The sequence below is a fragment of the Mustela nigripes genome, chromosome 2 (assembly GCF_022355385.1).
Source record: "Mustela nigripes isolate SB6536 chromosome 2, MUSNIG.SB6536, whole genome shotgun sequence".
Taxonomy (NCBI): domain Eukaryota; kingdom Metazoa; phylum Chordata; class Mammalia; order Carnivora; family Mustelidae; genus Mustela; species Mustela nigripes.
Window position 1 is genome coordinate 96,101,357 of NC_081558.1, and position 15,850 is coordinate 96,117,206.

Genomic DNA, 15,850 nt, shown 5'->3' on the forward strand with positions numbered 1-15,850 from the left:
TTGTAGCTGTGGAAACTGAGGTCCAGAGTAAAGAGCTTTCTTGAGTCATACGTGGTTAGAAACTGGTAGAACTGGGTTTGGACTCCAGCTTTCTTTTATTCTGAAAGTCAGTCTCTTTGCACTAAGCTCTACTCGTTCCTCTTCTTGGCCTCCACAAGTCTCCACATTTGAGCTACAAAATGGGACTGATCATACATAACTTACCTCAGCATGCTTTCCTGTCCCCTGTCTTTGTTGTAAGGAACAAATGAAAATAAATATGTTCCAGTTATGCATTCTGCTTCAAAACTTAGTGGCGTAAACAACCACTTTATTGCACTCATGCATTTTGTGGGGGAGGGATTTGGGTAAGGCATAGTGGGAATGGCTTGACTCTATTCCATGATGTCTGAGGCTTCTGCTCAGAAGATCCAAACAGCTGGAGGGGAGTCAGCAGCTAAGAAATGGAATTTTCTGAAGGTTCTGGGATGACTCAAATGTTGGACTCAGCTGGGGCTGTGGGCGCACACCTGCATGTGGCCTTCTTATGTGGCCTTAGGTCACACAACACAGCAGTCTCAGGGTAGTTGGGCTTTGTACCTGGTGGCTCCAGATTCCAGAAGTGAGCCTCCTAGTGAGAAAGGCAGATGCTGTATTGCCTTTATGATCTAGTCTGTAAAGTCGCATGGCATCACTTCTGCTGAATTCTATGGGAAGAAGCAGTCACAAGACTGCTCATATGCAAGGGCAGGAGAGAGAGATTGTATCCCTCAATGGGAGAAGTATCATTAGATTTTATGGCTCTGTGTATGTGTGTGTGTGTGTGTTTTTCAAACCATCACAGGGTATACAAGTCCAAGGGAAGTATAGGAGAGTATACTGGAATAATTCCTTGCTATAATCAATGACATATTTGTTTTTAGTCAGGGCATTCTGCCTTGCCAAGCATAAAACACTCATGTCTAAATGGTGTTGAACATGAACTGGATTTGGTCACGAACTAGCTTGCCTTGCTCTTTCCTGAAGAGAAATGCCTAAACTTTAAAAAGCTCCTTTGGCAGCAGCCGTGTCTGCACTAGCATCAAAACATCTGAGAGATGTTGGAACTTCTGTAACCTGTCCAACTGCTTGTGGGTCATGAAGACCTGGTTTTGTCTGCCAAGATGGGGGGAGGGGATCAGAAAAGAACTCCAGTTTTTTAAGGATCAGATTTTCAACCTTTCTTCTAACATGAAAAACTTTTGATCGCATTACATTCAAAACAGAAAGCCTCTGTTTAATTTTCTTTTTAGAAGTAAGTTTCCATCAACTGCCATAATTTATTTATTTTCTTCATTTACCCAGTTTAAATGATTCAGGAGCTGTGTTTTGGTGCTTAATTGGGGAAAGCATTAATGACCCTGGTGAAAATGAGAGGGTTGGGCTGTGCTTATGTCCGGCCTTTTCTGTTCGATTCGATTCTATTCTATTAAAAACTATTGACCCAAATAAATTGTCTGAGATTCATTACTGCACCACCAGGTGGGACCCTGGGCTTGGGGCTTAAAGTGACCAAGGACTTACATCATCCTGCACACCATTTTTTTGAGTCTGGTCTTTAAAGGAATATATACCAACAATAAGTCAAAAATAAAGCGTAGGGCCTCAACAAATTCAGAGACTTGTATTTATATTGCATTTATTACTCAGAGGTAATGGTGGATAAAGATGAAAAAAAAATCAAATCGCCAAAGCTACTTTTCTCGTATGAAACTAGTTTTCACTGCTTACTTTTTCTACATGTCTTCCTCAAAACAATGATGTGTGGGGGAAAGATGGAACTTGGAATTAGGCAGACACGATTTCATATTCTGCATAATTATGTAAAGATACTCAAACTTTCTAAGCCAGCAATTTGGTTATAAGAAAATAGGGGAAAAGAATACCTGTTGTTGCAAGGATTAAATGAGGTATGGAATGTCAACCCCCTACTGCAAAGTGTGGAACCATGTGACACATTAATTCTTGGGTGGCTTTCCTGGCTCTGTATCTGCAGGGCTCCCCACAGACGACATGGACTTGAACTTCTTGTGGCCTCAGTATTTCTAAGGCCAGGTTGGTGCTTTTCTCCCAAATAAAGCAGAGTTATGAGTGGCATTCAGAGACTTGGGTAATTGGGATAAGGGGGGGGGGACATTTTATATTTATTGGACATAGACTCTCTGCCAGGCAACCTGCTGAATGTTTCACAGACATTTTCTCATTTGCTTCTTGTAATGACCTTATGAAGTCGGTGTAAGCCTTCTTAATCCCCAACCCCTGCCCCAAACATAGCGGCTTAATACAACAACAGTTTATTATATTTATGAGTCAGATGGGCAGCTCTGATGTGGGCCAGGTGTGGCTGATCTTGCTGGGCTTGTTCATAGAACTGTGGTCAGCTGGTAGGTCAATTGTTGCTGACCAGCCCAGGCTAGCTTTGGTTGGCTGGACAGCTCAGCTCTGCTCCATATGGTCTCTTACCCTCCTGCAACTTATCCTGGGCTTGTCCTTATAATGGTGGCAGGGGTCCAAGAAAGGAAATGGAAATATGCACATGACTGTCCTACTGGCCAAAGCAAGTCATATGGCCAAGCTCTAAGTTGGGGTAGGATAGCATATCCCAAAAGAATGGATTTAGGGAGACATGAACAAATGGGGGCCACATCTCTCTCAAAAGGCATTGTTATTAACCTAGTTTGTAGAGGAGGAGTTGGAGTCTAGCATACTATGCCTCTTGGTCACTGGCCTGCTCACTGTGTCTCTCTGTTGTGTTCTTTCTTGGTGATCTACTACATGGGGTGGGGATATTTTCCAGTCAGCTGTATTTTCTCTTCTTTCTTATTATTTACTCTGCATTTGAAATCTCGTGTAAAATTTTTGGAACCAACCAATGGGTCCTAATGAAACCCCATAGAATGATATCAAAGGACAGCACAGGTAAGTCTAATGGTTAGAGAAAATGAAGGAGAGGCAAATATGTAATTGGATGGACTATAAATGGAAGAAATGAGACAAATTTTAGTTCTCCTGTATTTGCAGGTTTCCTTGATTTTGCCTGGGTCAGCTTTCCCTTCTCCTTGTCATCCTTTCTAGATATGGATACCAAGACTGAAAAAGGCAAGATTCTGGTATTGGCCTAGGGCATTTATTAGCTCTCCGATCTTGGGCAAGGAAGTTATCTAATGTACCCAGAGCCTCTATTTCCCTATGTGTGAAATGAGACTAACAGCACTGATGTTGGATGTATAGGCTAAAGGAGACCTGGCGGTGAAGTGCCCTGCCTGGTTTGAGCCTGTCTGCAGCCATTGTGATTCACTGCTGCCCCTCCCCCCCGCCAAGCAGCTTTTCTAGGTGCCTGGAAATGCAGAAGAGTTGGCCTTCATAACTGCTGCAGCTGGGGTGAGCTGCCAGGGTGGTGCAGGAAGACTGAGCAGCATGAGGGCTGTTAATGGATTTTATGGCTTTGTTGAGCACCCCAGACAACAGTTATTAATTATAGGATGCTGTTTAGACACTGTTGCAATATATACATTTTGTTAATTGATTTGTATAGGCTCATATCTAGCAACATAAAGAATGTGCAGGCCTTGTAATTGCCTTTTACCGCCCTCTCTCGCTTCTCAGATGGGAAACAAAGGCTTTGAGTAAAGGACAGACAACTCTTTTTGGCTATTCGATCTAGTCCAGTGCCCAGTGGCAGAATAATACAAGCTGTCTAGGTGCTCAGTAAATGTGCTGAATCAATGAATAAATAACTTTTGTTTCTATATTTCTCTATCTTACTTATCTATTCCTTAGGAACCCTGAATTGTGCGTGATATTGACACTGCATATATGCAAATACAGTCAAGGACTTATTCTGAGCCATTAGTTAATGTTGATTGAGTACTGTTAGGAACCTTGCATGGCCTTGGGGTGGTGGCCGGTCCACGAGAGGTGCGTGACTTCTGCTCTCAGGGAAGTGACAGTTACTCAATGGCATGAAATGTTACAAAGCATGACGTCAGGTTACCTGGTCTTAGCTATGTGGAGTGACAACAAAAAGGTGGTAACTTCTTGCCTAGGTAATATACTGCAAGGAAGTTTATCTCCGCGCTGCTGGCCCAGAACCCCAAGTTTGCTTTTCGGATCTCGTCCACCAGCCTCTGAGAGCCACGGCTACAGCTGCACCTGCCTCTCCAAGATGGTGTGGAGTCTGGCCATTGCCCTCCAGTTCCACGGAGATTTATCCTGCCCGGCAAGTCCAGAGCAGCACTCGCGGTCTCCAGCTTTCGCGTGTGCCTGGCGCCCTCCCCAGACCAGGCGGCACAGAGCGTCCAGACGCCCGGCCAAGGGCAGGACCCGCAGCACGCCCGCCCGCCCGCTGTCAGCTCCAAGGGCGTGGCAGGGCAGGGTTCCCTCCGCCCCAGCAGACAACGCGCAGGCCCCAGGTGACCACTTTCTGCGGGGCCCCGCCATCTCTTGAGGCAGTTATTTGGGGAGCCGAAGCCGGGGCGCTGACGGGAGGGCTCCCTGCAGCCGCTCGCCGCGGTCCTCCGGGAGCCGAGTCCCGCCTGGAGCACAAGCGCCCGGAAGCGTGAGGACGCGGGTGGAAAGTTGGGGGTCGGGGCCGCGGAGTGGCGAGCCCGGCAGCAGGGCCGGTGTCCGCGTCTCATGAATATGCAGGAGCCACCTCCCTCCCTCCGTGACGTCACGGGCCGTCCCGGGGTGAGCGCTGGAGCCGCTCCGGGTCCGCGCCAGTGAGCGCGGCTGCCGGCGGCGAGCGAGTGGCGCGGCAGCGGGCAGCGGAGGCCGAGCGCGGCGGCGCCCGAAGCGCAACCAGCAGGCAAAGCGAGGCGGCCGCGGCCCGGCGGGCACCGGCAGGCGAGAGCCGGCGCGGGCAGCAGGCGGCAGCGGCAGCTTGTTGGCGGCGGCGGCGAGGATGCGGACGGGGAGGCTGTGCTGGGTGCCGCTCCTGCTGGCGCTGGGCGTGGGGAGCGGCAGCGGCGGCGGCGGCGGCGGGGGCAGCCGGCGGCGCCGCCTCCTCGCGGCTAAAGGTGGGTGCTGGGGAAGTTTCCTCCTCTCTGAGGGAGGCAGGGCGGGCTTACCGGTGCCAGCGCGGGGACCCCGGCTCTAGATTTGCACGCCCTCCCCTGCCGCATCTCCCCGGCCTCTGTGCGCTCGGGATCCCCGAAGTGAGCGCCCTGCGCCCCGGTCCCTAGAGGCTCCACCTGCAGACTCTGGCCCTACCCTGGGCGGGGCCCAGGGACAGAGGGGAAGGGGAGGTCTGTGGAGTCTGGACAACTTTGGGGGCTGTCTGCGGCGGAGTGGGGGCGTAGTGGGGGCGCAGCGGGTCCCAGCCCCGGGACTCCTTGGACAGGGCTCGGGAGCCGAGTAGAAGAGGCAGTTGTCGACTCCTACCCTGAGGGAGGGAATCGGCCGCGGCGGGCGCCTTCAAAGGACCGAGCAGAGCGCTTTTCCAGCTCGGAGGTGGGTGGAAACTTGTAGGCTCCAGGGAAGCCCACCCCGCACCCCCGGCTCGCCTCAGGCTCCCCAAGGACAGCTGAGGCTCCCCTGGGAACGCGCGCCCTCGCGGAGTCAGAAGTGCGGGGTGTGACGCCTCCCGCTGCCTCTCCGACTCCTCTGGGGCTCCAGCGGGCGAAGGAGCCCACCTGACGCCCCTTCCCCGCCCACGCGGTGCGGAGGGAGATCCTGACCTCGTGCTGCTCCCTCCCAGGAGACAGCAAGGTCCCAGTGAACGCCCGGTGCCGTAAGGAGACAGTAGGCTGGCGAGCCGCGTACTTTGACAGCTGTCTGGGTGCACCGGGAGGGCGCTGGGGTAGGGGCGATGGGAGGGCGGATCTGAAAGAGAAGGTCACGTGCTGACAGGACTGCGTAGGGAGGAGGGGAGAGGGAGGAGCAGAGAGGGAGCTGGGTGGCGGTGGGCGCTAGGGAGGCAGTAGCAGATCTGGGCTGGAGCGCCCAGCTTAGGGATAACTTGTTGATTCTTTATGCTGTTGACGAGCAGGGTGTGCGCTCGGTTTGGGGGCTGTGGCCAAATCTGCAAGGTAACAAGGTGGGGAACGTGATCGCTGGGATCTTGTCTGACCATCATCAGGGGTCCGAAGGCTTTGCACCTGTAGATAAACAGGTTCTCTATTAGACGCAACCTGATTTTTCAAGCTGGCTTTGATAGCTTACCAGTGGTTCGGAGAAGGAATTTATACTAGGTTGAATTACTCTTGGAGGGTGAGGAGAGTGAGAGGTAGACAGTTTGCCTCCTCTGGACTTCAGGGATGCTTCTCCCACAACCTGTGAATGGTTAAGTTTGAAAAGAATAGGGGAGTTTCTGCTTATTCTCTAACTTTAAATTTTTGGTGATATGATTTTGAAACTTTCATAAGCAGACATCCTGTTTCTTTTCAGCAACTCAGCCCCCCCCCCTTGAGAAACAGTTTCTTTTTTGAGAAGACAAGGAAAAACTCATTATGAAAATATCTCAAAGTGTGGTAAAAGAGTCGCTGATAGGAGGCATCATTCTGAGAGACTGTTGTTTTGGTAAAAACAAGAATTAAAGATAATGAGTTTCCAAACCTTTTGCCCTCCTTGTTAAGGAGACACTTGTTAAACAGGAAAATGACCTGTTTTTGAAGATTTTTCATTACTTTGTAGCAGAACAAATGGTATATTTATAAACAGATGTCTGCAAACGGGAGCTCACAGAAAGTGAGGAAAAGGGAAAAGCTTGTTTAGGTGGAGGACCTGGTGTGCTTATGCACTGGGTAGAGTTCTCAGGTCAGAATAGAAAGCTTTACAGAGATAGAGGAGAGAGATGAAAAAAAAAATCCAGGCTCTCAGTGATTCACGTGTATGTGTACAATTATGTTCATTTTCATTAACACTTTTCATCTTCTTCTCTTAGAATATACCCATTTCGCCGTGAAAACAAGCCATTTGTCTTTACAATGTAAAAAGTTGATTGGCCCTAGAGGAGCGAGAGTTGCCTTCTGAATCCCCCATCTCCCTTTTTTGTCTTCCAGCCACTGGGGGGCTGCAAAGAGCGCTGTTAGCTGCATTTTTTTTTTTTTTTTTTTTAAAGACAAACGTGTAATAGTTGATCAAAACAGAAACATTTATAATGACAGTTTAGTCGGTATTTACAGGACTGATTTTCTTTATTACGATGCACTTGCATTTTACATTCCCAAATCTCACATAATCTCCGAAGAACATGTGCAATAGTAAAGATAGGCTTCGTGCTGCCACTGACTTTGCGGTTTCTAAGGTTCATATCATGATTACTCCTGTCATTGAAAAAGAGAAAAATTAGGGAGACATGTGAAGAAGATTGAAGAAAAAATATCTTTCTTCCTGCATACTGTTCTGTACTCACGTGTAAAAGAAAATTGGGAGTGCGGCTTCAAGTTGCCTGGCAGAGTTGAACGCACCCTCTGGACAACTATCTGGAAACACACCTTCGCAGCTTTGGGCTCCTGCAGGACGTTGTGTTTGTGGTGCATGGCTCATCTTGCCTTTGTATTCCTCGCTTCTTGCTGCAGGGAATTGAGCAGCTAATTCCCATACAACTATTTGGGGGTTTTCTCAGAATCACTGAACTCTTAGTGCAAACATATTCTCAATTTCTGAAATAATCCAGTGGGTAAGGAGCTATTACAACCACTTCTCTTTACTCTTTTCTATCTTGGCTACTCAAAAAAGATGAACATTCCTTGGATTCCTTGAGAAGACCAGATTCCCTTCATCCTGAATCACCTCTGGTTACTGGGCAAGGATGGGCTCACAGATCCTGTGGACTATGTTTTCAGACTAGAAGGTCACCTTCCTCTGCCTAATCCCTTCTGTTACTCATCACATGGTCAGGCTTAGCCCCGGCCTTCCCTAGGAACCTTTCCCAACTGGTCTTCCAGGTTGGTCTCCCCCAGAACACTGTGGCTCTCTCTCTGGTGTGCCTGTGCTCCTTGTCTGGCCCCAGCACTGCTCTGTGAGCCTTGAGGGCTGGAATCTCATCCTGCCTCCCTAGGGCCACAAGGCTGCCTGGTTTCCAAGTGTAAGCAGAGCATTCAGTAGTGATGGGCTTAGTGACTCCCCCTGTTTGCAATTGAAGTGCTTTTGTTTCTGGATGTAGATGTTTGAGATGTTTCTTCCTCTCCTATATAAAATAAAATTTGGACTTTGAGAAACTCACGTTCTAATCCAGGTCCTACTGCTTCCTAGCTAGATAATCTTAGGTAAATTAGTTAAGCTTTTTGAGCCTCAGTTTCCTTATCTATACAATAGGGATACAAAAATCTACCTTGCAGCGTGGTTGTCAGGAGAAGGCTTAGAAATCTTTTAGCCTAGTTCTCAGCATGCAAATGACACTAAATACATAGTGACTGTAATTACTGATCACGTAAACACTGGGTTCTAGAGTCTGAGATTTGGTGAAATCCCCTTTTCTGACCTCTGGGCAATCCAGTAGCTTTGTTCATATCTTCTCCTAGCCCAAGCTCTGTTCTCTCTCTCTTTCTTTGTGTGTGTGCGCATGTGTGTAGAAACACCGTGTATAAATGGATGTGCACATTCATACACATTCGGCTTGAGCTGTGAAAACATTTATCACTTCCACCAGTCTGTGGATGCCCTTGAGGCCAGGACCCCTTTCTCGTTCATCTTAAAAGCCCTGGCACTTAGTGCAGGGTGGGCCCAGAGTAGGGACTTGGCAATGTGTGCTGTCCAAGTAAATAAGCCCGTCTCCATGGGCCAGGTCTGGAGGTGTGGGGCTTCGGGTCTCTGGAGGAAGAGCATCTGTGGTTGATTTGGGCTCTTAGGAGAGGTCCCTGCCCAGTTAGCACTTTCCTTTCAGCCCTGCCCTTCCAGGAAGCAGAGAAGCATTTTTGTTTTGCTTAAGACCACCCCTCTGATAATGCCTGTTTGCATGGAAGGAGGTAACCCAAGGTATGATAACCAAATGGTAGCTTAAAACAGATGATTTTTGTTATTTGTTGTCTGGCCCACCACTAGTTGGCCCCTATGGAAAGTTTCTATTGGCATGGTAAGTTTGAGATGGACCAGAACAGGACTGAATTGGGGGAAGGCTACTAAGCTTGACATGTATTGAATAGGACAGATGGTCGCTATCTTAACCAGGTGGGGGTGCTATAACGAAAATCCCAGGAACTGGGTGACTTATAAGCAACCACAATTTATTTCCAATGGTCTGGAGGCTGGAAGTCTGAGACCCAGTTGCCAGGAGTGTCACATTCTGGGAAGAGCCTCTTCTAGGTTGCAGACTGCTGACTTCTGATTATACCCGCACAGGGAAGAGAGAAGAAGCAGGCTTTCTCCTGACTTTTGTAATAAGAGTACTAATCCCACTGATGATAGCTCCACCCCCATGGCCCCCTCTATTTCCAGTCCCCTCCCAAAGACCCTGCCTCCTGATGCCATTACTTTGGGATTAGGGTTTCAACAAATAAATCTTGGGGGAACACAAGCATTCCTCTATAACAGTCATGCTATGGGGTTTGGGGGAGCATCAGATAGAAGGTGGGGGGGCACTGGTCAGAGAAGGATACCTTGTGGGAGAGGCCAGCTCAAACATGTACTGGGCCCTGTTCTTTAGCCTTATCCGCCAGTACTGCTTCTCAGTCTTCTGTTATTCTCTGAAGGGAACAGAAAGATAAGGCAAGTTTCAGATATCAAAGAGCTCACACTCTGTCTAGGGCAAACATCACACATGACACGAACTATTGGAGATCTTCATAGCTGACAGGAAAGGGTAGACTGTGCACTACAGACCTCAGGAAAGTCTTGGAGGAAAGGAAGAAATTGGCAAGGATGGGAGAAGTCAGGAAAGATTTACAGAGAAAATGAAAGGGGTCTTAATGGGTGAATAGGCACTGAGTGAGCAGATAGGAGGGGGGCAGGACAGTGAATGCAGGATAATAAGAATGCACATGACTGGCACACAGGCAGGAGTGAAGGGGGAGCTCAGCCATGGCCAAATACATTTCTTTCTTTTTCTTTTTATTAGCTTTTTTGTTAAGGCGGGGGAGAGGGAGAGAGAGAGAGAGAGAATGCTAAGCAAGGTTCACAAGCTCAGCACAGAGCCTGACTTGGGGCTTGATCTCAGGAATCTGAGATCATGACTTGAGCCGAAATCAAGAGTCAGATGCTTAACCGACTGAGCCACCCAAGTGCTCCATTGTTTTTTTTAGAGAGAGGGAGAATACATTTCTGTATACTGATTACAGTGCTAATAAAGGAGCGAATGTTTATGGAATGCACATTATGTGCCAGGCACTTTTTTCAGCATTTCCCATGTGTCAGTTGATCTGGTCTTAACCCCAACCCTGTGATGCAGGTAGAATTGTTGTCTCATCTTTACAGAGGAGAAAATTGAGGCTCAGAGAAGCAATATAACTTGCCCAAGGTCTCACAGCTTGGAGATCGTAGAACTGAGATTTGAAGCCAGAACAGTGTGGCAGACATGGATTTCCTATGTCCCCTGGGCTGACCTACCAGAGGGATGTGATGTCTGCTCTGGGAAGGGTCTGAGTAAGGTCAGAGAGGCTCTTGCTCTGTCTGAGCCTCGCTGTCCAAGAACATTTGGGTTTCACTATGAAATTGTCAAGAGTAATTTTCTCTGCGAGCCTTATTCTGATTCAGTTTGCCACAAGGAGTAAGCATGGCTTTTGTCTTCTGGCCCAGGCACCTTGAAGCCTTCCTCACCTCCCATGATGCTTGGCCTCAAGCAGAGAAGGCAGCTGTCTGCATTGCATGGTCCAGAGATGTGCTTGCTGTGTCTCCTGCACCAGAAAGATCTCCCTAGATGGTCTTTCATTTGGGTTAAGTGTGGCTCTCTTCTGACTCCTTTGTTAGGCAGGCAGGGTGAAGAAAGGTTACCTCGAACACTTTGAAGTGCAGTAGATATTCTCGAAGGCTGGACACTGGGAAGAATAAGGAACGGATGCCAAAAGTGAGTGTGGCCTGGGTGGGAGGGGAAGGCATAGACAGAGTAGCAGGTACCTGACTACTATAAGGCTGCCTTTTCTTCTCATGTCACAGCATGATTACATGTGGTCATTCTTTTCACAAATTGTAGGGTCTGAAGCAAGAGAGCCAGAAATCAAACCAAGAGGTCTTACTGCTTAGAGGTGGTTGTGATCCAGCACCATAGAGCCAGGTGATGTCTTGGACCATGTCACCCAAAGCCCACTTCTGCCTCTTCTTAGTGGTTTTCTAATCCTTGGAACAAGGGCTTGTCCTTATAGATCCTCAGGACCTTGCTTGTCCCCAGCTCAGTGCCCTCTACTTAGATGAGTTCTCCCAGGGTCATCTCTGGCCCTGATTAATTTTTCTAGCTCTCTTTGAAGCTCATTTGATGTCTGCCTCCTCTGGGATGATCTGGGGTACCAACAGCCCCATGTATGTCCAACCTTTACTCTCCCTCCAGTAATCTGTTATTCTGTCTGTGGCATTCATTTGGATGAAGGGTCCCCCAACCACTCACCTAAGTCAGAGCCCCAGGACTCCTCCAACATACTTCACTCTCCCCCATCATACCCCATCCTTCATCATGTCCAGTTGATTCTACCCATAAATATCTAGAACCTTCCCATGTCTCTCCATGCTCCTTGCTACAGGAGTGTTTACAACGAAAGTGCTAAATTTTAATTTTGACCTCCTCCTCACCCCTCCCTCACAGTGCTGTCAGGGTGGGTATCACCAACTCCAGTCCTACCAGGTCTCCAAGAAATTCCATCCCAATCATCATGAATCTATTCTTCACCATTCATGCTAGGGCCTGGCAGGGCCCCAGGGTTTTGAGAATAGCTTTGCACCCTTGGAATGGCTTCAAGCTTCTGTCTGTCACAGGCTGCCCCTTGTGGCGTTCACTGTCTGAATAGCATGGGCCCTCCATGTCCCTGGCTCTCTACTTACACAGGCAGCAGAGTCTTTGCTGCCACTGGGACTCAATACTGGAAGTCCAATTCCTACCTCACATTTCGTAGCCACTGCCCTGGCATGGGAAGGGGTATGGTGGGCAGGAGAGAGGGAGTAGGATACCAGTTTTTGTCCTAGAGGAAAGCAGCCCTTCTCCCACCTTATGCCTCTCCCATCCCTTCCATGACCCCTTCTAGCAGCTGAGATAGCCCTAGAACAACAGCTAGGACAGGAAGCATCTGCAGAGGACTTTTGCCTGTACTCTTACAACCCAAGCCTCCTCTGAAGTAGGGATACATGAGGGCCAGTTGCCTTCTGAGAACAGGGAGTGTCACCACTAATGATAGTTTCTCTCAAGATAGTTCCCAACTCTGCAGCCTTCCATAAATGTTGATGGTTTTCCCTTCACTTCTCATCGGGCCTCTTCTCAAAGAATTTTCCAGCAATTTCCAGACAGCAAATACCATCTACCAAGAGCTGACTATGATTGAGGCACTGCTCTGAGTGCTTTCTAGGTATTAAAACTCCTTTCCTTCTAGCCACTCCACTAGATGTGTGCTCTTATCATCCCTGTTTTAAAGGTGAGAAAACCAAGGCCAGGAAAGTTAAGCTACTTACCCAGTTCACCCAGTTAGTAAAACAGTAGAGCTGGAGGGGCGCCTGGGTGGCTCTGCGTTAAGCCTCTGCCTTTGGCTCAGGTCATGATCTCAGGGTCCTGGGATGGAGCCCCACATCAGACTCTTTGCTCAGTGGGGAGCCTGCTTCCCCCTCTCTGCCCTCTTGTGATCTCTGTCTGTCAAATAAATAAATAAAATTAAAACAAAAACAAAAACAAAACAGAGCTAAAGCTGGGATTTGAATCTGCCAAGTCTCATTTCATCATCTGCCCTCTCCTCTGCTGTGTAGTGATTCTCAACCCTGAGTGCACAGCAGAACCACCTGTGACAGTTGTTAAAATAGTGCTGATGCCTGGAACCCAGCCCTGGAGACTCTGCTGCCATTGCTCTAGGCTAGGACCTGGGATTTCCTTTAAAGCTCTCATGTCTTTCTTTTTTTCCTTCTTTCTCTCTGTCTTTTAAATTTTATTTATTTATTTGAGAAAGAGAGGGAGAGAGAGAGCATGTACAAGCAGGGTGGAGGGGCAGAGGTAAAGGGAGCAGCAGACTCCCCGCCAAGCAGGGAGCCCACACTGGGCTGGATCCCAGGACTCTGAGATGATGAGCTGAGCTGCAGGCAGACGCTTAACCACCTGCGCTGCCTGGTGCCCCAAAGCTCTCAGGTATTTCTGATGCCCAGCTAAGTCTGAGGAGCACTCACACTGGCTACTAACAGTTCCCCAAGGATCCGCTTTGTTTCTTTACGTGGGTTGTAAGGCTGCTTCCAGGTGGGGGCTTTGTTCCTCTATATTTTACTACCTCCAGTTTCCCCTATTCAATTGCCTGTTGCCTTCCTGCTTCCCCAGGCAGACTATGAAGCCCTCCAGGGGAAGACCCCTGGTCACCTCTGTGTGTCCACTGTCCTGCACTGTCCACTGAATGGAGAGTGTGGAGGGAGCAAATGTGCCCCAGGGTGAGGCGACCCTGCTGGCTGCGAGTCCCTCTGGGCTGTGCCCTTTCAATTCTCCTGGTGGGTGCCCCTTCGTGCCCTTGGTCGCTGCTAGGAACTGCTCATTGGGCCTCTCCCCTTTAGTTATCTGTCTTTCCAGACCAATTAACAGCATTACTTTGCAGAAGTTGAAAACACTCCGCTCTACGGATGAGTCAGGAGAACATTAGCCACACTGAAATATGTGAGGGCATCACGTTCAGCCAATGCTACTGGAATTCTCACCGAGAAAGGCTATAGATGCCACTAAAAGTGCTTCAGTGGCGGAAATTTGACATAAATTTTGCTGATTAAAAAAAAAAAAACCACACACGCATACATCCTTTTTGTGACTTCTTTGAGTGTCCATGGTATCTATTGCAGTATATAGTGAAGCCAATCGGCGGTCTTCAAACCAGTGTGACAACAGTCACTGTGGAGAAGGAAGTTTTGTGACCTGGACCCACTGATCCTTGTGGGTCTAGGGGGCAAACCATTCACCCCCCGGGGGTGGCTTTTTGCCACCTCCCTCCTTTACTCACAAGCATTCTGGTATCCACCTTGAAGTGCCTCTAAATGCCTTTCAAAAGGATAAAGTGCCTACAAAAGACGGTGATCAGATTTAAGAAATCTGTTTTGAGACTTTGGGACTCAACTCCCTCCCCCAACAAAATCCTGTGTCCTTTTCCTTTTCTAGGGCCTTACCTCTCTAGTTAAGGATATTTTCAGAAGTTTGAATTTAGTGTTAAGTCCGTTCCTGGCTCTTTGATGTACAGCCTGCACATGTCACACAGCTGGCGGTCACCATGGTTACCCAAGAATGCAGCAGCTGCAGGTCCATAAATTTTCGGAGAAGAACCATTCAAAACTGTTAATATTATGTCAAGTTGATGTGTCATTTTTCCAATTTGCATGGATAATTGCATTGCAGCAAATTAATTAAAACAGATAAATGTTAATCTAATGCATGTCTCCTTGTAATTAATGAAATATAGCCATTACAGGGGTATTTGATTTATTGTTTTAATTTATAAAATGCTGAATTCTCCTATAAAGTAAGATATAGTAATAGAAGAAGCTGACCCATATATAGCATTAGGAAAAATAATCACATTTCTATAAATTAATCACTCTCTAAAAGGATATAGTTCATTAACACCATGAACTGAAAGTGTTAGATGTAAATTAGATTAACCTTTTTAGTGACACTTCCATTTATATTGCGTATTCTCTTCAAACTCAAAGCACTTTACATATATTAATTCAATTAACCCTCCCCAGACCCTTGTTAAGTAAGTACATATATCAAAGTTGGAAGAGAGGAGAAATGAAACCCTTCAAAGATATTGAAGTCCTGGTCTTCAGATGCATTATTTATGATTTCCTCTGCAGCGGTACAGTTTATCCTGGACTTAGGGAGCTTGAGAACATGGGTGGGTATTCAGGCTCGCTCTCTGGGCTGCCGGGAAACACTTAGCGTGTCACTCTGTACCTGAAGCTGGAGATGCTTCTGCCTGATGCTCAGACCAGATGCTCTAAGGAAACTTCTGCCTACTGCCTAAAAGGTACCCCAGCGGCCCTGGGTTTGGCTGCCAACAGGGCATTGCCAAGTGGGTGCGGGTGACAAGAACTTAGTACCCACTCAGGCATCCAGAAGGTCACCTTCCCTTGTGCGGGCTGCTGCCTCGCCTTTAACCTCCTTCTCTTGATCATCCAGACACTGAGGATGGGCCAGTCAGCAAGACTTCGGGATGTCAATGGGGGAAAAAACAGGAGTTACAGGGAAAGGGAAATGGGGTCTAACCTTCCATTTGGTCTGCTGGAGGTGTAACTTGTGGTTCCACACCTACCGTGGGCAATGTTAACCCAAAGGAATGGATCAGTAATAGTTAGATAGGAAATAGAGGGTAGAACAGGTTTGGAGTGTGGGAGATTCTTTTCCCTGCCTCCTGAGTTAGAAAGTCACTTACTCTGATCCTCTAGGCCCACAGCAAGGGCAGTTTAAGTCCACACAGTCCTAGAATTTCAGCTCATTGTGCTCTGCCAGCATTTCCTGGCACACATCTCTTTGCTGTAAACTGCCCCAGCTTCTTCCCTCCAGACCCTGTCTGGGAGGGATTAACAATCAGGACTTAGAGCCAAGGGTTAAAAGACAAGCCATCACTCAGAAATTCACAGAAGCTCCGGGAATGGAAGGAAGTACTGAGTTTGCAGTTCATGGGATTGTAGCACCCTTCCTCCCTCTCTCCCCCCTCCCTCCCTCCCCCCTCCCTCTCTCCCCCCTCCCTCCCTCCCCCCTCCCTCTCTCCCTCTTTCCTTCCTTCCCACCCATCCCTCC

At 48.2% G+C, this 15,850-nt stretch overlaps 1 protein-coding gene across 1 annotated transcript in view; it reads left to right on the plus strand.

The window, feature by feature from the left end:
- Positions 1–4,771: 4,771 nt before the first annotated feature.
- CLSTN2 (calsyntenin 2) overlaps positions 4,772–15,850 on the plus strand; it is a 602,866-nt gene continuing 591,787 nt past the window's right edge. The window contains exon 1 of the mRNA XM_059391040.1: positions 4,772–5,036. Within this exon, the coding sequence (XP_059247023.1) occupies positions 4,922–5,036 (115 nt within the window). The 5' untranslated portion in view covers positions 4,772–4,921. The remainder of the gene's footprint in view (positions 5,037–15,850) is intronic.